This window comes from Leptidea sinapis, chromosome 1, assembly GCF_905404315.1.
Source record: "Leptidea sinapis chromosome 1, ilLepSina1.1, whole genome shotgun sequence".
In the NCBI taxonomy this organism is placed as follows: Eukaryota; Metazoa; Arthropoda; class Insecta; order Lepidoptera; family Pieridae; genus Leptidea; species Leptidea sinapis.
This window is the reverse complement of record NC_066265.1, coordinates 29568927-29593760: the sequence shown is the minus strand read 5'-3', so window position 1 is coordinate 29593760 and position 24834 is coordinate 29568927. Positions and strand designations below refer to the sequence as shown.

At 37.8% G+C, this 24834-nt stretch overlaps 1 protein-coding gene across 1 annotated transcript; it reads left to right on the top strand.

Moving 5' to 3' along the window:
- Positions 1–170: 170 nt before the first annotated feature.
- On the top strand, positions 171–24697 carry LOC126964628 (E3 ubiquitin-protein ligase RNF34). Its single transcript, XM_050807821.1, has 8 exons — positions 171–639; positions 1441–1635; positions 5120–5215; positions 6303–6467; positions 16604–16759; positions 17482–17679; positions 19538–19714; positions 20873–24697. Exons 1-7 carry the CDS (start codon positions 375–377, stop codon positions 19711–19713), a joined length of 1251 nt encoding a protein of 416 aa, XP_050663778.1. The 5' UTR covers positions 171–374; the 3' UTR covers position 19714; positions 20873–24697.
- Positions 24698–24834: the final 137 nt, after the last annotated feature.

Here is a 24834-nt window from a genome sequence, read left to right as displayed (position 1 = left end):
ATTTAGCTATTTAGCGGCAATTTATAACAACATTGCAGTACTCAATGTTTTATCTTCTGTCATCTTTATTATGTCCTAAGTCATAGTGTTCATGTCATCCCCTAAGATATATTATGACAGATGACTTTAGTTTGAAATATCTGTGGTTTTAATAGTTACCTACAGTAATTTGAGTTAAAACCTGAAACTTTCACAATTCACATTTGCATTTTTCATTATTGCGCACATAATACGGACACTAAAAAATTATGAAGTGAAATCATTTATGTAGCTTTCAGTCATGGATAGTTTCTGAATATAACTAAGTTCTACTGAAAAAAGATCTTCGTAAAAATCAGATGCAAATCATAAAAACATTGCTGCTGTGATGTCTGATGATAGTGCAAGGACGCGAATATTTTAAAATGCCTTGTGAGAATTGTGCGGTGCAGTTTAGTGTATTCAAAAGGAAACGTGCATGTTCTGAATGTGAGCGGTATTACTGCAGTGCCTGTCTTCGAAGGGGCGGTGGAACTATGTGCGCACCTTGTCGTATGTTGTCCACTCGCCCCTTATCAAGACAAACTATAGCTCATTTGAAAGTGAAAGACCTTCAGTGCTTTCTACAGCGTCAAAATGTTTCAACCCGGGGTTGTGTTGGTATGTATGTATAGATAGGTACTTTGACACCTGTTAAAAAATATGCTAATAGAGATTTTTCTAGAAAAATCTTTATGGGTTTTGAATAATTCTAGAAATACCTTCAATATTTGTTAAGACACTCAGTACAATACATAACTATTTGTGTGTTTAATGCATAATGATTAACTATAATTTTATCTTTCATCTTCAATATTATAGTTTAAATGATTTTTGGGAATTGGAAATGAGTAACAAACACTAATTTCTTTTCGTGCAACATATAAGATGTCTCCATATTTTTTTTAATATATAAGATTTTATTGTTCTAAATGGGAAATATGGCTTAACTTGTAAACATCATTGCTGAATAACTATGTAAATAAATACTTGAGCTACACATTTGATCAAACATTTCTATGGAATAAGATGTGAATACAGTTGTAGTTACTATCACAAATGAATCACTAATTAGTAAGTGCTTATCATTTCAACAGCTAAACATCAATGATTTGGTGACAACTAATATTTAATTAAGACACAAATAATCTTGCCCCAAACTAGGCATATCCTGTACAATGGGTACAAGACAACAATTGATTGTACTGATTGCACCTACCAGGATTCGAACCCAGGACCTCTAGCTCAGTAGAAAGGATCACTAACCATTGGGCTATAGGGGTCATCAAATGTTAATTTATTAACACTATTGCTGAATTAATTTCTAATTATCTTTCTTCACTTCACTTCTATAGTGATTTATTAAAAAAAACAGTATATTTGAGCTATAATGTTTGCTTAATTGTATATAATTTGTTTCAGAAAAGGAAGAGCTCTTAGGTTTGTGTGTATCACATGTGAACAGCTCTGGATACAGACGTAGAGGTTCTCGGACAGGGGCCAGCCCTTTGACAAGCACACTCAAGGGAATCACCAGCAATATAAATGACTTCTTAACATCAACATTTGATCTCCGCTACACAAATACCTATCCTGCACCACCACCACCAACAAGGGGTTAGTTTTTATAACATTCCCGATTTGGCAGTGCCTGAGATCAGATACACCAAAACACACCAAACCAAAACCTATTCTGCATGGTTGCAAGACAGTGGTATGGTTTGTTTTGCATAGTCTTATAGCTTGGTTCAATAGCATTCTGATACATTTACTCAAATCATTCTAATTATAAGCAATATATTATAATAATAATATTGACACACTTGACACACTTTTTACACAAATTATCTGGCCACAAGTTAAGCATATATAGCGTGTATTATGGGTTACAAGATAATGATATATTTAATACAATATACTTACTTGAACATACATAAATTTATATAAACATACATATAAACGTACATAAATACATTTAAACATCCATGACTCAGAAACAAACATCCATATTCATCATATACCGCACTTACCGGGATTCAAACCCGGGACCTCTAGCTTAGTAGGTAGGATCACTAACCACTCGGCTATACAGGTCGTCTAAAGAAAGGTAAAATAATATGCATTAACAGAATGCTGTGTGAGCACCAATATTGCCCCAGGTTTCAAGCATACTTTGTGATCAGAGTTTCCTGGAAATTTCTGTTCCAGGTTAAGGGAAAAAGTGACAAGGCAAGCTAAATATTCATTTACTATATGTAATGTTATATACTCGCCGCATTACTGTACTATTTCATTATTGGTTGATTCTGAGTGAGTTACAAATTTTAAGTTTCATTAGCCCATAATTTCCCTATCTATAACACCCTTCAAAGTGAAACACAATAATGCTTCCACATTACTGTTACACAATAGAAAAAAGTAGAACTGTGGTAACTTGTCGGCGGCATCCTGTGACAGACTGACTTTCTGACAGATCATCAGGGTCAAAAGAAGACTAAAAATAATTCTAAGATGTTAATAATCATTCATGCAGACGAATCAGGAAACATTGAAGCTGGTTTTAGATGGAGACCTTGTAACTGATCCTGTATTGCAGAGGTGTTTTCTGAGGAATTCCTGAAAGCTAGACAAATGAAGCTTACATTTAGATACATTTTAAAGCTACAACATCAAATATTAATGGCTGCTCGGTCAGATAATAGGTTAAGTGACATTAATTTTTCACGTGAAGATTTTGAGAGAGTAATAGCTAACTTTGCTGCTGGTCCTCATCAACTACCATGCAGTATAGAAATATATCAATTTACCATAGGGAGTCATAATTAAAAAAATACTAGCTGAACCAGCAAATGTTGTATTGCTATATAAAGTAATAAAAAAACAATTTTGGGGTGTAAAAAGTAGATGCAACCGATTCTCAGACCTAGCAAATTTATCATACTACAATTATTGTAAGTATTGATCCATTGCCATCTTGCAACCCTATAGCGGATTTGTGGATGGAACAGAATTATATAAAAATCGCAATACAAAAATAGAGGTTGATTGTAGAGGGTTGAAAATTTAGGGTTGTATGTATTTTTTAATGCTGTATCATAAAAAAAAAAAAAAACAAAAATACGTCCAAAAAAATTTAGGGATGGACCCTTATCATTAAGGGGGATGAAAAATAAATAATAACCGATTCTCAGAACTACTGAATATACATATAAAATTTGGTAAAAATCAGTAAAGCCGGAGTAAAGCCGGAGGAGTAAGGTAACTAACATTGTGACACAAGAATTTGATATATAAAATTATAACATATTGCAACAACACTTAGTAAACATCATGAAGCCACATTAGATCTTAAACGGGGTTTGACATGGGGAGAAGAACTGATAAGAAACTCCCAGCCCATCTTTTAAATCATATTACAAAAAGCTTTTTGATTAAAAACCTCCTTAATGTATGCCTTGGAGGCTATATGCAGGACAAAAACAAACAGTACTGGTGCGGAAAATAATAACATTCCCCATGATAAACAAAGTCCTTTTTAAGGAAATGTATTCAAATATATTTATAGATATATGAATAAACATATAAATAACATTTTTACCTGTTAACATTGACTTAGTTTGTAACAGCTGTAAAGACTATATTCATTTAGTTGATTTTATCTTAGACATATTCAAATTCAAATATTTTTATTCAAAATAGGATGTGGCATCACTTATTGAAAGTCAAAAAACTACCACCCATTCCAAAATGAACGCCTCAGACCTGAGAAGAATGGGCGCAACAAACTCAGCGGGCTTTTTTATTTTTCATTGAATAAATATGTTTACAAAGTAATATTGTACAATTAAACTTATTATTTAATAGCCTGAGGGCGGTCACTCCATTCCCAATCTGTGGTATCATTAAGAAAGTTATTTATGTTATAGTAACCTTTACCGCACAAACATTTTTTAACAATTCTTTTGAAAAACGTAATAACATAACATTGTTAGAGTCACCTATTTGGCAATTCTTTTTTAATGAATGCAGAAATTTTGATTTTATTATTATTGTTTGGCTCGATGTCGCAGATCTTATCAGGCCGCAAATAATTTAAATTGTTCTCATGATTTTTTTTTCCGGTTTTTTTAGAAGGAGAATTTTTATTTCTAGTATATTGTGGTGTAATTTTGTATGTTACTGCGAAGTAGGCGAGGTCAACTTTCCTCAATTTTGCTCTTAGTAAATTCAATATGTGGAGCCAAAAGAGAATATGGAAAATAAACCTACACATGGCTATGATAAATAGGCAAATAGTTGTATTGAGGAGGTCAAATGCTTATCTTCAGAGTAGGTGATGGTAATGTCATTAGAACCTTTTGTTTTTAAAGTGATAACCCTCACTTCTAGGATTAATACACGAATAAAATTTGAAAAACAAAATTTTATGAACGATGTGGGACTCGAACCCACGACCTCCGGCGTTCCGTTCCGGTGCTCTAACCAACTGAGCAAACCGTTCGTGTAACGTATCATTATAAAATCTTGTTCGCTTTATTCAACTCTCAGGTTGTGTCTTCACGCCGGAGGTCGTGGGTTCGAATCCCGCATCGAACATAAATTTTGTTTTTCAAAATTTCTTATGAATATCTTTGGTTACTTATTCACTCAACTATCTTGTTACCTTCTGTGAAATATTATTAATAAATGAAGTTTTGATGGCTATTCTTGATGTCCTCCATAAGTTCCACTTCAGCAGTTTATACTTTGGATTCTACTATAAGATCTGAATGTATTTATCAAAGGTCCAATCTGGAGATATATATACCCTTTCAAAAAAAAGAAAAAAACAAATTACTTGATTTACTATGGAGTTCTGAGGTATCATGTAATAAAATGGGAGCGTTTCTTGCGCCGCTTCTTCTCTACCAGAGCCATTTGTTTCCGAAGCGGTAGTACTATATTAGAAATGACATCAAAAAGAATTCTAAAGGAATCAATTTTGAGAAAATAAATGCTTTTATCAAACATAAATAAGAGAAATAAAAACAGCCATGATAACCTCTACCTCTTTTTAAGTTAAAAATAAATAGATTTAAATAAAAATCACACTGTTTTGCAGGTGGTTGCTTTAACTCCTCCCATGCGCACTCACCCGCAACTGAAAGTGCACAATCCAATGACAGCATACCTGACAGAATATTTACAGCTACTCCAGGTAATTTAAAACAATTCTTTTTTTTTATGAAAATAAGGGAAGAGACGAGCAGGATGGTCAGCTGATAGTAATTGATACGCCCTGCCCATTACCAGTGTCAAAACAGAAATTCTGAGCTGCACTACAAATAGGCGCCGTTGTGGTACCCATAATGTAGCCGGCATCCGGTGCAAAGGAGCCTCCCACTGGAAAAAAGATACGGAGGTACTGGTAATAAGAAGAATATACGGACAACGGGAACTTCGTAGAACGAACGAAACGGGACCCGACGTAGATTGGTAAGCGATTTGCAATTTGTGATTTTCCCGTTGGCACATGCATCCACGTGTTAGATCGTATAAAGGTTTTCACCCCGCAAGTGGAATACGGCTATTTACACGCCTGATCCTCCAGTAAGTCTATCGGTTATACAATTGAGTATCCAAATAAAACTATTATCATTCTAAGCAACTATTATATACACATTCTAGCGCTCTACAAAGCGCAGGTCCAGCCACACACGGAGTATTGCTGTCATCTCTGGTCTGGCGCACCCCAGTATCAGCTCGATCCATTTGACCGTGTGCAACGCAGAGCAGCTCGAATTGTCGGGGACGCAATGCTCTGTGAACTGCTGGATCACTTGGCGTTGCGTTGAGATGTCGCTTCATTGTGTGTCTTCTACCGCATTTATCACGGGGAGTGTTCCGAAGAGCTGTTTAACCTGATTCCTGCCGCCGAATTCCACCTTCGCACGATACGGCACAAGTTAGGATATCATCCCCACCATCTGGATGTGTGGCGGTCCTCCACAGTGCGGTTTTCAAGGAGCTTTCTTCCACGTACTACAAAGCTGTAGAATGAGCTTCCTTGTGCGGTGTTTCCGGGACTATACGACATGGGTACCTTCAAAAAAAGCGCGTACAACTTCCTTAAAGGCTGGCAACGCTCCTGTGATTCCTCTGGTGTTGCAAGAGAGTGTGGGCGGCGGTGATCACTTAACAACAGGAGGCTCCTCTGTCCTCCTATTCAATAAAAAAAAAAGTAAATCTTAGGAGGTATTGATTAACAACTCATGAATTCCTATATGTCTACTTTTGTCATTTAGGTGGTGAGAATCGCATTGAAGTGCCAATACCAGACGATCCTGTCGTTCACAGCCCTGCATCCTCAGAGCACAACATAATTGAGACCGCGGACTGCTATGAGATTGAAGACCTGGATGATACAGGATGGGAGTTCGTAAACAGGCCAGCAGAACCATTACCTAATGGTCAGTTCCAGTTATTTATTTCATGCATATATTTAATATGTTTTTGGCTAAAGACTTAGTATATATACTAGCGAATACACAACCTGACACCCTACAATGCTTGACCAGTTTTGTTTGCCAATGCGAGTGTTAGCTTGTTTAATATTCAAAATAATCAATAATTCAAAATAATGGTTTAATTCCAAGCGTGGCTTATATTTTACGACATGTCTATCGAAATTAATTACAGCAACAATAGATTCGCTTTCCTTTTCTGCTTTGTGTGCCGGGTCATCTCCTTCCCTCAAAATATGTGCGAAGAGAACGATGGCTGGTCCAAGCGTCAACTCGTGAATGGGTGCTGCTTGTGGTGGCAGGTCGACCTGTTATCTATATATATATATATAAATGAATTGCTGTTCGTTAGTCTCGCTAAAACTCTAGAACTGCTGGACCGATTTGGTTGTCTTAAATTAATTGTGAAAGTCCAGAGAAGGTTTAAAAGGTGAATAAATAGGAAAATGCTGCTAAATTAAATAAAAACAACAAATTTGTTTTTCCTTTGATGTGTCCATACATAATTTCTATGAGAGAATTTATTGACGCACGGTTTGACAGTTCTGCTGTGAAACAATTTCATTACGACAGCAGGGTGCATATTTTACGAAGTCATTTTTGATGTTATGATATATTATTGACAAATTCATATAAAAACATTATTTTACTTATTATATACAGAACAACGTCTGTCGGGTCAGCTAGTAGTTAATAAACTCGTAGTATTTGTTGGATGCGATTACTAATAATTATGACAGTAATCACGACCATCATGTTCACGAAGCATCCTTACACAAACATTGAATTCAAGTTGTAAAGCTTGATGCATCCAATATACGATAATTAATATTTATACAGTTTATTCTTTATTACTTTTATGAAATATTTCATATTATTTAAGCACGATTCGTAGGTATATTGGATACAGCACTTTACAAACTAATTTGTTATGTATATTACATACAGCCTTCGTGAGTACCCTATTTTGATTGAAAAAAGGAGCCGGTGAGTTTCTTGTATGTTCTTCTCACGAGCTCTACTTTTTCCGAACATATAGTAGGATTCAGTAATTCGAATTACATTAATATTTATAAACACGTTTCAAAAGTAATTATTATTATGATTTGGGGATTTCAATGCACTTGATTCCTTGGATCTATTGTGCCCCTTCTTGCTAGCGCGCCTGTTCTCAAACTTAAAAGTTAAGGAGGAGAATCGAGGCTACTTACTAGGATACGTGTTACTGTGCCGAGATTTAAATTATATCCTCGAGACCTATTACTTTTAGAAGGCGTAGGATCCTCAGAGGGTCCAGGCATGGCACGTCCTCTGCTTTGAGTGAAGGTGTTTTAAGACACCCCAGCTTGATTCTCGCAATGGCTTCAATCTGGCAATTAAAAGTGCTTAGGTAAAGCCAAATCGACTAAAACTTATTTGACATTGCATACTTTCCTTGTCCATACGCTATTATAAGTCTATGGTTTTTGGCTGAGTATTCTTTTAGCATTATCTGCCCGTGCGGATAGCGTTCGAAAGATTCGCGAGCAAAGTCAAATAAACTTTATTCAACAGGCTTAAAATATGCGGTTTTAAATCGTCATTACAAATATTTATTTTAAATTACTGAATTTACCATGTAGTATGTGTGGGGTAAGACTGACTGATAGAATTCCGAATGCGGTAATACGAGCGCGCTGTGGTTTGAAAGAGGATGTTGTGACAAGGACTGAAAAAGGAATGCTGAAATGGTTTGGATACGTGGAGCGAATGAGTGAAGAAATAATGACGCATCAAGTATATAAGGCAAGTGTGTGTGGGCAAATCGGTCGCGGGAGACCTCGTAGAACATTCGTCGACAAAATTGGGGACGTTTTGAGAAAAGGAGACGTCCGAAGCACCCGCAACCGGCGAGCATGTATGAAAAGAGTAATGAATGTAGAGGAAGCGCGTGAGGTTTGTAAGGATAGAAGCAAATGGCATTCTATTGTCTCTGCCTACCCCGACGGGAACAAGGCGTGAGTGTGTGTGTGTGTGTGTGTGTGTGTGTGAATTTACCATATGATCGTAAAAAGTTGAGCTGGTGAGAAGAACATATAAGAAACTAAACGATACGAGAAGAAGCAAGAGGGGAACACCACCCCTTGCTTGCTTTCCCTAAATATAGAGTTATATACAGGTTGTCCCAAAGTTATGAGACATGAAGGGAAAGTACCTTAAATATCGAAGATAGGCTATTTTACTGAAAGAAGACTTTATGTTATTATGTGTTCCGTCTGACGTCTGAAGTCCTTTATGAGAGAGTACATCGCTCCCTTTCGACGTTCCGTCACTAGATGTCGCTACTAGTTTCCGCGCCGAGCAATGCTGAGAGTCACTCTATCCATTGCTTCCGGTTTCAAATGGTACCAACCGATGCCAATGTTAAGCAAGCCACCATGTTAGTTCGTCATTGTTGCGTCGTTCTTCGATCCGAACGGACCGATCCTAGATTCACTGAATAATTTTTAGAATTTTCGAGAAGTAGAAAATTCATTTAATGTACAATTTTTAAATAAATTACTTCTTTATATATTTTTAGTGAGTTTCTGTGCCGTGCTTCTAGAATGGAAAATTTAGGTGAAGATTCCTCTAGAGCCTTGGAGAACAATAATTGTGAGGATTTTTCTGATCCTACTGCTGATAAGGTTCTCGTTGAAAATACCGTACCTATCGGTTCAAGGAGAAAGCGGGCAAGCGAACAGCAATCATCGGAGGGTAGTTCATCATCGCAAGACTCATCAGATAACGAGGGTAGTAATGCCTCTAAGCGACGTAAAACCTGTGACGATTTAGGACTAGATCAAAGGTTTGAAATGTTATCCTATCAGCTGGTGAGTTATTTAAACAATATTATGCATGAAAAGTTTAAATTGCCGAGCCCTTCATGTAATCAAACCACTGTTACATCAAACGCTGTTAATCAGGAACAGTTTTTGCGTCCTCCAATCGGCAGTAAACATAAATTTGACATATCTGATCTTAGTGTATCTGTAAAAGAGCCTACCTTGCCAAAGGCAAGTTCAGATAGGGTCACTAAACTCAGTGCCTTACAGCGTTTCGATACCTGCGAATGGAATTCAGTTCGTTATACCGACGTGCAAAAGAAATACGTTGCATGTCCTGGTTTTATGGCACTGAGAGTAAATGAAGAGTTGAGGCGGTTTGAAGAGCAGGGTAGCGCCTCGAGAAATGTGCACAATGAACTATTATGGCTCAAAATGAGTCCTTGAACACTGCACTTCAAACTCTTGTAGACTGGTCGGATAAACCTGAGACCACCCTAACGCCCTTAGCTTTATACGATAAACTGAAAGAACTGTTTGGTAACCAGTCTAGTTACAAAAATGTCTCAAATGATATCCTTCAAATGATTTGTGGTAAACGAGCAGAAGCTTTGGAAACGGCGGTCTCTCCTGGCTGCAATGAAAGACAATTATATGAGAGAGGATATACAAAAGATACCACCGAGTGCCGAATATATGTTTAGTCCTGAAGCGTTGTCAGTCTAAATACAAAAAATCGGGGACGTAGATAAACTTCATATAAAACCATTGCCAACGCTCAACGTCATATCAGGACAAATCATTTCAGCCTCGCACTAATAAAACAAAAGGAGACAAGAAGTTTTTCAAAAATAAAAGAAACCAAGACAACTCATCTAAAAAAAGGGGGGGGGGCGAAAGTTTAGCAATAGCAAAAAGCTAACCGGCCACAGTAAGTGACTCGGTGTTTTCGGGGGGTTGCCTAGCGCTCCATCGCCAAAAATGGAAGATTTTGCATGCTCCAAAAACAATTTTACAAATGGTAATGGAAGCACGTTTACCTTTCAATCAAAAACCCCCATTAATATTTCCTACTCCGGAGGTTATGAATACCTTTCATACCCCTGTATCTCCTCAAATGACAGACGAAATTCAAAAATTGATTACACTACGTGTTTTGGAACTGGCCCCATTATCTCCAAGTTTTATATGTCCAATGTTTCTCATCAGAATATCAAACGGAAAGAACCGAACGATCTTGAATTTGAAGCCGCTAAACCAATACATGAAACCGAAGCCTTTCAAGCTTTTCAATCACTATCAGATGCACATGTTTTTACAGCCACACGACTGGATGGCAAAAATCGATATAAGCCAGGCTTATTACCACGTGCCAATCATAAACTCCCACAGGCGGTACCTTCGCATCAGCTATCAAAACCAACTGCTTCAAATGACATGTTTGCCTTTTGGTCTTTCGGCAGCGCCGAAAATGTTCTCCTCCATAACAAATTGGATCGCAGAAATCCTGCGAGCGAAAGAATACGTCTGATTGTATACCTGGACGATTTTTGCCTAATACACCAGTCCCGAGAGCAGCTTCGACTTCATGTCGAGATTGCATTAGAACTTCTGAGCAACCTCGGATGGTGTGTCAATTTCGAAAAGTCTGTCGTTACTCCGACACAGACGATGGAATTTTTGGGCATAACGTGGGACACACGGAGCAATTCCAAGTCCTTGCCAAACGAAAAGGTGCAAAAAATTCGACATTGCCTTCAACAGCGGTTGGAGATCGGCAGTTGGACCCTCAAGCAGGCGCAACGCCTCTTAGGGTATCTCAACTTCGCAACCTTCATCACCCACCGGGGAAGGTTGCATTGCCGCAGTCTTCAACGTCACTGCCACCTACTGAAAAAGACTCCATTAACAATCGTCAAGTATCCAGAAGAGGTTCAAATAGACATGAGTTGGTGGATGGAAAACTTGACATTGAGAACTCCGATTCACGTGAAAATGACACGCACCAACTTTATTACAACCGATGCCTCCGATTACAAGTGGGGAGCACTAGTCAACAACAAAATGGTAGAAGGCAGGTGGCAAGCTCACCAGACAAAATGGCACTGCAATTTAAAAGAGATGTTTGCAGTAAAAGCGGCAATATTGTGCGAAAAGGAGAAACTAAGAAACTCCAGAGCCATTCTTCAGAGCGGCAACAAGACTGTTATAGCTAAAGCATAAAAAACGAAGGAGGGACTAGGTCAAAACATCTACTAGAGATGGCGAAGAATCTTCTAAAGCTGACAGACAGGCTAAATATTCTGTTAGTGCCGCATTTCCTGCCCGGGAAATACAATATCGAAGCGGATCATTAATCCCGAAACAGGAAAGTTGCCGAGTGGCACCTGACAAGAGAGGCTGTAAAACCCATCTTCGCCAAATGGGGAATTCCAGAGTTCGATCTGTTTGCCTCCGCCAACGCCCATGTTGTTCAAAATTATGCTACTCTAGACTTACTAGACTCGAGCGCCTGCTTTCAGGACGCATTCAGCAGGCCTTGGCGCTTCGAGTTGGCTTGGGTGTTTCCTCCACCCAGTCTCCTACCGAGAGTTCTACAACACATGAACACGGCCACCGGACGGTACATAACAATAGCACCGAAGTGGGAAAAGTGTTTTTGGAAGCCCGATCTGAAGAGCAGAGCAGTAACCCGTCCAATGAAAATCTTGAATTTAGACACGTGTCTTATAGACATGGTGACAGGGAAAGCTCCAGCACAGGTTCACAGCCTGCAGTTGGAAGCTTGGCTTCTTTCGGGTGGGATACATTAATAGAAAACTGGTCACAACAGGAAAAAGACCTACTATCTAAATGCTGGCGAGATTCTACATTAAAAACTTACACACCAATCTGGAATAAATGGATTCAATGGTGTTCACAAAACCAAATTAAACACCAAAAACCTGCTGCACAAATCACTGTCGGAATTATTTTCTGTTAAATAATATTAATTAATTGTCCCATCACATTGTTGCATTTATTCAAGCCACCAGGTGATAACAAACACGTCTCTCATAAAGGACTTCAGACGTCAGACGGAACACATAATATACTAATTTTACCTTACAATAAAATTGTTATTATGTTTCTTTAGACGTCTGAAGTCCTAGTGATGCCTACCTGGTGCATCTACATCATTTATGATCCTTACAATGACGAACTAACATGGTGGCTTGCTTAACATTGGCATCGGTTGGTACCATTTGAAACCGGAAGCAATGGATAGAGTGACTCTCAGCACTGCTCGGCGCGGAAACTAGTAGCGACATCTAGTGACGGAACGTCGAAAGGGAGCGGATGTACTCTCTCATAAAGGACTTCAGACGTCTAAGGAAACATAATAACAATTTTATTGTAAGGTAAAATTAGTATATTTTTAAAAGTTAGAACTTCTGCATTCAAAGATTTTCTAAAAATTACTTGCCTCGTCTGGGAATCGAACCGACTGAAATGTAAAAAAAAACACCCCTACTTTTATAATGTCAATCGAAAGAATGGCCAAAAACTAATAACCCTTCTTAAGTAACACAGTATCTTAAAAGAAAGGAACAACTTAAAATGAATGTTTTCCTACTTGGATTGGTACGAATGGACCGATTAGATGGCCGGCCAGATCCCCGGACCTTACACCATTAGATTTCTTCTTTTGGGGATACGTGAAAGATACGCTATATAAAAAACGATACGGGAATGTGTGCGAGTTAAAAACAGAATTGTGCCATATCATATCGAGTATTCACCATAAAATGATAAGAAAATCAACAGGCAGCGGACTCATTAAAAGATTGGCGATTTGCATAAGACGAGGGATCACATTTTGAGCATTTAATTAATTAATTTACAAAAAAATACCCACTTAATTTACTACTTTCTTTTAAAATACTATGTTACTTAAGAAGAGTTATTAATTTTTGGCCATTCTTTCGATTGGCATCATAAGAGTAGGGGTGTTTTTTTTTTGCATTTAAGTCGGTTCGATTCCCAGACGAGGCAAGTAATTTTTAGAAAATCTTTGAATGCAGAATTACTAAATTACTTAAGTATTCTTTCAGTAAAATAGCCTATCTTCGATATTTAAGGTACTTTCCCTTCATGTCTCATAACTTTGGGACAGCCTGTATATTTACAATAATATTGTTTTTACTGTAGAGTTAAAAAAATGTGTACAGTACACTTACAATTTGTTTGAGCAAGGTACATTAATGTGATTGTCAGCAGATAGTTGTATGGTATAGTATTTTATTAACCCTATTAAATTAACTAGCTTGCAAGGGTTCTGTTATTATGATGTGAAACCGTACAGTTTGAATAAAATAAAATAGACTGGTCTAGCACAGCAAATGTGGCTTATCCAAGCATAATAATAAATATCTTTATAAAATAACATTGGCTGATAAGTAAGTTATAGTATTAGTTCGTATGGTAGAAATTACAAAACGGTATATTTATATAAGTCCAAAAACTTGATATCGAATTCTCAAACTAATTTGCGATTTTCATTTATTCAAACACTATAGTGCTACCAGTACAATCAAAACTTTTTTTAAATCTGTTGAGAGAACAATTTGCCAATGTAAATATTCAACAAAAATATAACTGTAAATTCATTACATTGAATCAACTATATAAAAATTATAAATATACTAGCTGACCCAGCAAACGTTGTATTGCCGATATTAAAATCGCGATACAAAAGTAACTGATGATCGTAGATGGGTGAAAATTTGAAGTTGTATGTATTTGTAACGCTGACTCATAATCAAACATTTAAAAAAAATGTCAAAAAAAATTGGTGTGGATCACCCCTAACATTTAGGGGGATGAAATATAGATGTTGTCCGATTCTCAGACCTACCCAATATGCACTCAAAATTTCATGAGAATCGGTCAAGCCGTTTCGAAGGAGTTTAACTACAAACACCGCGACATGAGAATTTTATATATTAGATACGGTGTGAGAACTACAACATATTTAGTACCCCGTTAACTTAATACAATCAATCGAGATTTAAAACAAGATAAATATAAAAAAAAATTGAAACATACTTTTTATGAAACCTGCATATTGCTTTTCTTTCGAGAAAAGGAAAATATATCTATTTACGTATTTAGGCACTGAAACAGAGTCCTACAAACGCGGAAACCCTTATCGAATAAAACCCTCTGTACTAGTAATTCGGAAACTTTTCCAACGAAGCCAGGCGGAGCCGTGGAGGCCGAATTTTTAGCTCACAGGCGATAGGCGTAATAATAATAATATTGACACACTTTTTAAACAAATTATCTTGCTCCAAATTAGGCATATAAAGCCTGTGTTATGGGTTGCAAGACAACGATATATTTAATACAATATACTTACTTAAACATATATAAATACATATAAACATACATAAATACATATAAACATACATAAATACATATAAACATACATAAATACATATAAACAACCATGACTCGGAAACAAACATCCATATTCATCATATAAATGCTTGCACCTACCGGGATTCGAACCCGGGACCTCTAGCTTAGTAGGTAGGATCGCTAACCACTCGGCTATACAGGTCGGAATGAGAGATAAGTTCCTCCATCACCAAGATGTTAGGGTGATCGGCCGTCTTATCAAAGTAGCGTCGCAATATCTCCTTAAAGTGTTGAGCTATGGTCGAGTGGAGATCTACGTTGCGAACGAACCACGGCGCTCCGGTGGCCTGCGCGTGAATCTATATTATATCCGGTCGCTTATAACTGTGTCTCGAGTTGCCTTATATTTGTCGGGTGTCGGGCTACCCGCATTTGAGAACTTGATCGTTTTAAAGTTAAGTAACTACTGTTAATTAATTAATTGATATATCTAAAGTCTTAACACACGGTCTCTCATAAACTCAGTACGAAGCGATGGCCGTGCGACTCAGCCGTGCTAAATTACTACTGTTCTACTAATTACATATTATTAATTAAATATTACTACTGTTGTACTAAAGTACTGCTATTTACCTGTTATTAGTTCGTATTTCTTATTGCATATTGACACGAGAGTGAGTCAGGGATTGGAAATAATACTCCGCTTATAGGAACGAGCCTTTATTTGGGGTTCACTTTTTCTGAACTTCCACTTCGCCGGTCTGCCGCTGTTACTCTTGTGGGCGGCGCGGGCGGTACCTTCAACGCGTCACACCGCACCGAACACTAAGTCTCTTATATCTTCTTCTTCTTGTAACACTTCCACTTTTCACTACTTCTTCTTTTCTTCTTCTTTACACTTTCGAGTCAGAACTAGAACTGCCGTAGGCCTTCTTTTTTTTTTTGCGCCCAAGCAAGGGAATGGGCTACCCTCCGGGATAACGACGGGAGGGAGGTGGTGAATGCTCATGCATACCAACGCAGCCTAAGTCTGCGTTGGTTATGTGGGACTCACGTGAAAACCTAGGTGCCTACCCACTAAACACCACCTGCAGTTGGCTTTGGGCAGGTGCCCTCTAAGCCTACATCGAAGGCGACCTTCTCATGGGGAGAGAGAGGCGCAAGCGGCACTCCCTATGGAGTTTCCGCTGGGATAACCCGTAGGCCACGCTTAGTACGGCTTATATACCCCCTGATCCGTTCTATTTTCAAAATGATTCTCCCATTCCATCTTTTTATATTTAAATTGTACTAGAAAATTCTTTTAACTATTTTTATCCTGCTTACACATTTTCCATCCATTTTTTTCTGTTCGATTTGATCCTGAACTTACTAGAAATTTCCTTTAACTTTACAAAACCCAAAAAAATCCGTCTACAGCGTCTAAGTAAACACTTTTCCGCTGAGCTACGAGTATTGCTGACGGAGCTGTTGAAATTAACAATGTCTTGAAGTTTGACAACTCTCGTCATGTACTTCGAAGGGTTGCTACGGAACAATATTATTAATAATAATATTTTATATATTTAGAAGTAAATTTTAAATTCTAGATATTAATGGTATTTTACTTTCGTCATACCTTTAAAAGGATTAAAACGCTTGAAATTATAAGTAAATCCGTTTCAATTAGTTATAGTCTACTCATGATTCGAATGAGTGCCTGGAGCGTGGTCCCTCTGAGCTAACCACGTCATACACTTCAAGAAAGAAATATACAAAAAATAAGAAATAAAACAAGTGTCCATTATTATAAAAAGAATATATGAAAAAAGATAGAATCGATGCGACTAAGCTATTATCTCTCACAAGTATTTTTTCTATATGTTGGATGGCCAGACTCCACCGTGTTGCTGTCCACTCCGGGTGCGGCCGCCGGCTCTCCGCTGCGTGCCTCCTCCGAGCTGGAGCTGCATCGGCCCGAGTCCTCCGCCACGCAGCGCTCTGACACCGCCAGTCTACAGGATGAACCCCTCCCGCACCTCGACACTCCTGGTACATATCGTTTGTATACTACACCTCAATTACACGACCTAGACTCAGTCTGCTGAATAAATCGGTTTGAGGTTTAATTATTTGGTTATTATTATGGCTATGAACTTATAGAATAAAATGAACTTAAGCAAGTTAAATACTTTTGTGGTTCTCTCATGGATTGTTCTCTCATCGTCAGATCTGGACGAAATTAAACTACAATTGAAAAACAATATAACTAACCACGGGCAATATATCACGGGCACCAGCTATCAAATAAAAAATAATTATCAAAATCGGTTCACCCAGTAGAAAGTTCTAAGGTAACAAACATAAAAAATACCGCCGAATTGAGAACCTCCTCCTTTTTTGAAGTCGGTTAAAAAGCATTTACATCGCCCAATGAAAGACTTACTAACTCGACTTAAGTTAAGTTTGTAAACGTTTGTTAGAATAAGTCTAGCAACACTTTAGTCTCTGGTTGACATATTATCTTGTCTATACTCTGTGTTCCTGCCATCTTGTTTTCTCTGTGATCGCTACTACGATAAGGTTATTGTTGTTCTTGTGTAATAACTAATAGGACTGTTTCATGTGCTCATAAAAACTAATCCAAAGAAACCAGTATATTTTATTCATCTATCAGAATTAACCGAGTAGTAGGCATAACAGGTTATTTAAGTTGTTTAACTTAAAGGGTGTCCTGTAATGAGTGTCTTTTTATATAATTTTGATATTATCAGGAACCCCTCAGCAAGTAACAAGCAAGCAAGTAGAGCTGGATCAGTTCAAGCAGGCTTCAGAGTTGGAGACACTAAATGTGAAGCAATTAAAGGAACTGCTGACGAGGAATCGCGTGGAATATCGCGGCTGCGTCGAACGGAAAGATCTTCTAGAGAGAGCCAAGATACTCTGGGCGGATCATGCGAGATACAAAGATGGTAAGTGATCCCGCATTTTTGTGATTAAAAAATTAAAAACAAGTGCTAAATGTCATCATTCGTAGTCAAATTCGTAGTATTTATGTGCACATGAACGGTGTTGAAACTTCATTTATATTTTAATCTCTAGCATATTCAATTCGTAAATCTACAATATTATGTTGGGAATACTGAAGAAATTCATCAATATTGTTCTTTCCAAAAACCATAAATCAAATTAAAATAACTTTGAATCATTTCGGTCAAGGAAATGACATTTATATCTTTGGAAAAGATTGAGGTTTAGTGAGAAGAAGTAGCAAGAAACTAATTTCCATTATTTTATCACCATTTACAACTCCAGTTTTACAAATTATTTTAATTACAATATTACAGTGATTTAACAAAAATACTCAATGTCCTATACGAGTAAGTTAAAAAAATAATGTAAATGAATAAATAAAAACGCAAGACTTATTGAGTACAGTAGATACTTAATTTCATGTAGCTCCAACTTGGATTTACATTTTGACAGCACTATCGGTGTAAACATCCTCAAGAACCATGGAAACGTCACCCATTACGAAAAAGTTGTCAATTTCTTGCAGCCGCCATCTTGGATTTACATTTTGACAGCACTATCTATTTCAGCACCCTCGAAAACCATGAACACGACCACCCATGACTCAAAAATGTTAATTTCATACAGCCGCCATCTTGGATTTTCATTTTGATAGCACTAGGTATTAGGTATAAACACCCTCGAAAACCATGACAAAACATATGTAGGTAATTATTTTTTGTTAAAAATAAATAAATATAAAAAATATCCTCGAAAACCACACCCATAAGAAAACTTGATAATACAAAAATAAAATTTGAAAGACAAAATTTTATGAAGGATGCGGGATTCGAAACCACGACCTCCGGCGTTCCGTGCCAGTGCTCTAAACCACTGAGCTAACCGTTCGATTACCGCCTCGTTATAAAATTCTGTTTGCTTTGTTCAACTGGGTTCGAATCCCGCATCGTTCATAAAATGTTGTTTTTCAAATTTTATTTGTGTATTAATCCTAGAAGTGAGGGTTATCACTTTAAAAACAGAACAAATTTTTTAAACTTGATAATCTCTTGCAGCCGCTAATATACTATACTACTTTATAGTTAAAAAACGATAGCTCCGGCTTTAATGAAGCCGAGTTCAATCAGCCGTATACCGCAGTATGCTGGCAATTTTAAAAAGATCGCGGAAACAAATAACAAAGTGACACTCGTCTTGACGCGGCACTCGCTACTGCAACACCGCGACAACCGCTTAGGGGCCTCGTCGATGCGCATGTGTGTGTGAGTGTGCCGTTTCGAAAGTTTGTAGGTCCATACTGTTCCATATTTCTACTGTGATATTAGTTTAGTGTGCGTGACAAGCTACGTCTTACACTCGCGATTTGTTTGACATTTTGTGTGAGTGGGCGTGAATTGCTCAAAATAGGGGTTAATTCTGAATTCAATATTTTCGACGTTTTCATAGCTGTCTTGAGGCCGTTCCCACTATTCAGTTTATCTTGTGGCCTACTTGAGATAAAAATCGTAACAATCGTTGCCTCTTCTGTCCCAATAAACTTATCGACGGTAACTCATCTTATCTGTACACGCCGTCTGTCAATGGGACGACGTATAGCTTACCAGCGATAGAATTTTGTATGGAAATTGCAATTCACGCGTCCCAATATAAGGCGATAAGAATGGCAGCTAATTACTGACAGTAGAAGGTAGTAATTTATCTTTATCTGTAGATAGTATATTGGGAACGGCCGATAGTTTATCTAGGCGTATAAATGATCAAAGTTAAGTGAGGTAATGTTTGCAACTCTGTGTACAGAGATCGACAACCTGCCGATCGAGGAATGTTGCAAGATCTGTTTCGCGGCGCCGCTGGAGTGCGTGCTTCTGGAGTGCGGGCATATCGCGGCGTGCACGTCGTGCGGCAAGCAGCTCGCCGAGTGTCCCATCTGTCGCCAGTACGTGGTGCGAGCCGTGCGCTGCTTCCGCTCCTGAGGTACACGCTGCTTGGAATACGACTGGCCTATCAACGACATCATCACCAAAATTATTTATGATTTTTTTTAATGAAAATAAGGCAGAAGACGAACAGGATGTTCAGCTGATGGTAATTCATACGCCCTACCCATTATAATGCAGTACCGCTCAGGATTTCATGGCAGAAATAGGCGTATAGTACCCATAATCTAGCCGGCATCCGGTGCAAAGGAGCCTCGCACTGGTAAATCCTATCTTTGACATCATCACCAAAATTGCACCACCTCTAAATCACAAGACAAAGATTAGCTATTTCCATGGAATCCATGCACCTTGAAATAAATTGTTTGTTTACTTATCAAACTAAATGGATATTTTATTAAATTAGACTTGAATCAAGTATTATTACATCCGAATCTATGGACATTATATATTCGGATAAAGAAGAAGAATTTCACTCGCTACTTGTTGGAATAATTTGCTGTAAAACTCTTTTAAATTATCTTATAATATTATAACTTTTAGTGCCGTCAGGGTTTGTGTCACAAAAGACGAGATAGGCAGAGAGGAAAACATAAAGTGCAACTGTACTTAAGTGCTTCTTTTGTTCTTTGAAATACATCCATCTCTTCAAATTACTAACTTCATCATTAAATGTGAGTCTTAAAGTTCCCCAGATCATTTAGTAGTAACATTATCTTCAGCAATCGTTCATCACTCAATGTCTATACAGATTACTTACTTCATTAGTTATTCAGTCAGCAAGCTTACCTACATAAAATCCTCATCTATATTGCATTACTTTACTTTCCAGTATTATTAAAACGCTCCCTGTCCCAATCAGAAACTGTCATAACCATAATGTTAACACTAGGAACTGACATAAACGTATAAAACCTACTACTCGGCTGTGTCGAGTTAGTAAGTCTTTTGTGGAACGTTGTATATGCTTTAACAACAAGATCCCAGAAAACGTTAAAAACAAATGTATTACGAAACTCAAAAGAATTGTTTAAAACGTTTGTGTGGTAAAGGTTACGTAACATTTACTTTATATTTTTATCATTAATTCATATCTATATCCTGGCAGCTATTCGCCTTTTTTCAGAAATGTCAAAAGCAAATTAACAATGAGTACTGTTGCATAAGATTAATTATAATTATCTTTTATTTACAGCCCATGGTTTGAGTTTCGAACCCATCGAGTGTACGCGGAACAGTCGAGTACCTATGCTGTGCATAATATTAAGTAATTCAAAGATTGTTTTAAACTGTTCTATGTAGGTACCGATACCAAATGTTAAGCTGAATCATCTTAGTTACGGGAATTCAAAAAAAATATTCAACATGACTTGTAAAATTTAATTCCCAATACATAAAATATTTTTATAGTAGCTCTTTGGTTCTATGTATTCTAGTCTTCAAACCGAGAGTTGTGTTATTTGTATGTGTATATATGGTGTGGTATCTGTGTGCTTATCGACTGTACCCTTTTATGTAATGCATTATTTGACGTTTTCTCGAAATTTGACAAATAACGCATTTGAAACCAAAATCTATAATATGCTAAATTGTAACTAAAATAATTTCTTCTATTCTTCGTTCTCTTCGCTAGCAATCCTATTTTTGATCTTATCGATACCCAAGTTGCCTCATAATATAGTTCCGAATTAGTTTCCACTTAACATTTTCTTAGGTTGGCTTTTAGGATGACAATTTGAACCACACATGGTGTGCATCATCTTAGGGGATAATGTACAATGATATTTTGTTTTATATGTGAAAAATATAAATGTATTTTGTGACTTAGATTGAATATTATTTTTAAACATTTTTTTTGTAATGAAGTACTATTTAAAGAAAATAATTACACCTTACTTAATTATCGTATAGATTCACGAAAGTTAACCACAAATGGCGGCCGTCTGCGCAAAAGACTTTAGACCAAATAATATTTTAAGGTTACTAAAATAATATAATTATGTAATATTGTTAATTACTGTTATAAAAATAAATTAAATAAAAATAAAATTAAAACAAATTAAACTAAAAATATTATGTTAGTAAGTAAAACATTTTGTCGCTATCGCTATCCTCAAGTTCCATGACTCGTTCTGTCATGGAATTTGTGGGAATCTTGGAACTTTGAGAATTGGGGCCAGGCTCCGTTTTTAATTCATCTTCCAATGAATTAGATAAATCCACATCTTCGCTCTCGTCTGCTTCTACCACAGTCGCATGAATAATTAATCATCAGTAAGCTCAAATTTCAACAAATAACACAATCAATTTAAAACAATGAAACACTTTTCTTTTAAACTGTACTAGAGAGCAGTGGGGGCGCGACAATGCTGTGACAGACCAATAGCGACTGAGCGGCCCATCACGCGACAAGCGCGCACCAATAGCGTCGCTTTGGTCTTGACGCATTCCGCCTGTGCCTCACCCCGCATCCCGGAGATATAAAAATGTCTCCTGCGCAGTGGTCATGTTTCGTGAATCGTGCGAATCATATGATTTTAATGATCATGAATTTTAGTACCTATTATAAATATTATAATATATAAAAAACGATGCGTGTTTTAGAGCGTACTACAAGACATCATTTGCATTTTTATATCGAATAGGGATCACACAATGAAACGTCGGCTGGATGCTCAACAAAATCTATTGTGATTATAAAAGCCACCACCAAAATTCAAACGATTAGTTTACTCGACGTACTTTTTTAAAAATTTAATCAGACAGACCAAGTACTTACTAAGCCAATATGGCTTGCACTTCAGAAATAGTATGACAGCACGGACGAATAAATTTATCCATTCCTTAGCGTCTCGAATAACGCTACCGTTATTATTTAATTTAATGTTAATAGCTATGCATTATTATTAGTATTTTTATATGATGTCAGAATTGTTGTACACTACCTTTAAGGTGAAATTATTATGTATAGTGGATAGTAGTAATATTCAAAATTTAAAAATATAGAAAACAAGTTGGCGGCCTAATCTAAGGCGCCATTTCCACAGACGACAGAATCGGTGATTCTCTACGTGCCACCAAACTCGATACAATGCCACATGCTAATCAATGGGCTTCGTCTCCATGGGGCGATACTATTATTTTGGCTGGCGTTATGACTAGTGACACTGGATCGTACTAATCTGAGCAAGGATAAACTGTCCGAAATATTGTTGTGCTTTGGAGATTTATAGATAAAACGGTGCAATTATCTGGTCAGTAAATATGGCGCTTGACTATCACCTACACTTTTTTTTGTTTGGCAAGGTTTGTTTCCCTTCGGATGATCCTTCATGGATGGTAACTTCAACAAGCCGTCCCTGCGTGAGTCAAGACACCCTGGCCCTTACGGCAAAAGAGAAAGCCGATCTACTGTGCGCTCTTTTCGCCTCCAACTCGACTCTTGATGACAACAGAAAAACACCGCCGACCATCCCGCGGTGTCAGAGCTCTATGCCTGAACTACAGTTCAGACAGAAAACTGTTCGGCGAGCTCTGTTTTCGTTGGACGTCAGGAAGTCGAGCGGGCCGGATGCCATTTCTCCAGTCGTGCTTAGAACGTGTGCCCCTGAGTTGACGCCTCTTCGGCACTCTTATTCAAAAGGCGTAGTCCCTGACTCATGGAAGTCAGCCGTTGCTCATCCGATCCAAAAAAGGAGACAGTTCGGATCCGGCAAGCTACAGGCCTTTTGCTATTAACTCCCTGCTCTCCAAAATCATGGAGAGCACAATTAACCTCCAGCTCTTGGTGTACCTAGAGGGTTACCAATTGATCAACGACCGACAGTACGGCTTTCGCCATGGTCGGTCGGCAGGCGATCTTCTGGTATTTCTAACACATAGATGGGTGGGGGCTATTGAAAGCAAGGAGAAAGGCCTGGCAGTTAGCCTGGATATAGCGAAGGCCTTTGATCGTGTATGGCACAAGGCGCTCTTCTCAAAACGTCCATCATTTGGGTTTCCCGAAAGCTTATACAAGTGGACCTCCAGCTTCCTCACTGAGTGCAGCATACTGGTCGTTGTCGACGGTTATTGCTCGAAACCCGAAGCCCGTGAACGCTGGAGTGCCCCAAGGCTGTGTGCTATCCTCCCACGCTGTTTCTTCTGCATATCAATGATATGTTGGACACTCCCAACATACATTGCTATGCAGACGACAGCACCGGTGATGCCGTATACACGGGCCATGCAGGTCTCTCTCGGGAAATCGTCGACCGTTGCCGGGAAAAACTTGTGTCTTGTATCGAGTCCTCACTCGAGAAGGTCGCGGAATGAAGTAAATTGAACCTTGTTCAATTTACCCCCAGAAGACTCAAGTTTGCGCGTTTACTACAAAAAAAACCCCATGTATCGTATCACCGCTCTTCGACAACACTTCCCTTAAAGCCTCGCCTAGTATTGGAATCGGAGCCCCAGGCTCGAAATCTGCAGCGATTGCCAATTCCTTGACCATCTGGAGGGCAAAGCCAAACGGGCTTCGAAGAAGCGGGGCGTCATTATTAGAGCACGGCAATACTTCAACGCTCCTGTGATTCCTCTGGTGTTGCAAGAGATTGTGGGCGGCGGTGATCACTTAACACCAGGTGACCAGTTCGCTCGTTTATCCTCCTATTCCAAAAAAAAAACCTAAATATTTACAGAATGCATGCAGTTGGATCGTTTGTCTTGTTATGAACATGAAGTCATACAAAACAATTTTTTTATCAAAACCTTTTAATTATCAAACCTCATAAAGGTGATATCGTCTCTATAATCTGTGCTCCTTAAAAATTAAAATAAATGACAAAGTCGCTCAACATTTAGGATTAAAAATTAGAATATTTATCTCGATGTTAAACCCGTAAATGGTAAATCGTAGGTGTACATCATATGTGTCCGACGCCGTTAGCTTTAAGCAATTTTCCGTAGTAATGTATTAATGCGTATACCTAGTTAATATTTTGTACGTCAACATTCTAGACATTAAACATCCAATTAAAAATGCAGTTTTATTTGATAACCTTGTGCTATTTATTGGCTGTGGAGGTATCATAGTTGGTATGGGAGAGATTGAACCGCTTAAGAGCGCGTCTTTTTTTTTAAATAATATTTTTTAGTTATTTCCAGAGCTTTATCGGA

Bases quoted from the DNA above. Each gene is read 5' to 3' on its own strand.
- LOC126964628 (XM_050807821.1), top strand. From the start codon at position 375: ATGATAGTGCAAGGACGCGAATATTTTAAAATGCCTTGTGAGAATTGT. The intron at 5,216-6,302 runs GTAATTTAAAAC...TTTGTCATTTAG, and splicing joins AATATTTACAGCTACTCCAG to GTGGTGAGAATCGCATTGAA. The intron at 17,680-19,537 runs GTAAGTGATCCC...CTCTGTGTACAG, and splicing joins TCATGCGAGATACAAAGATG to AGATCGACAACCTGCCGATC.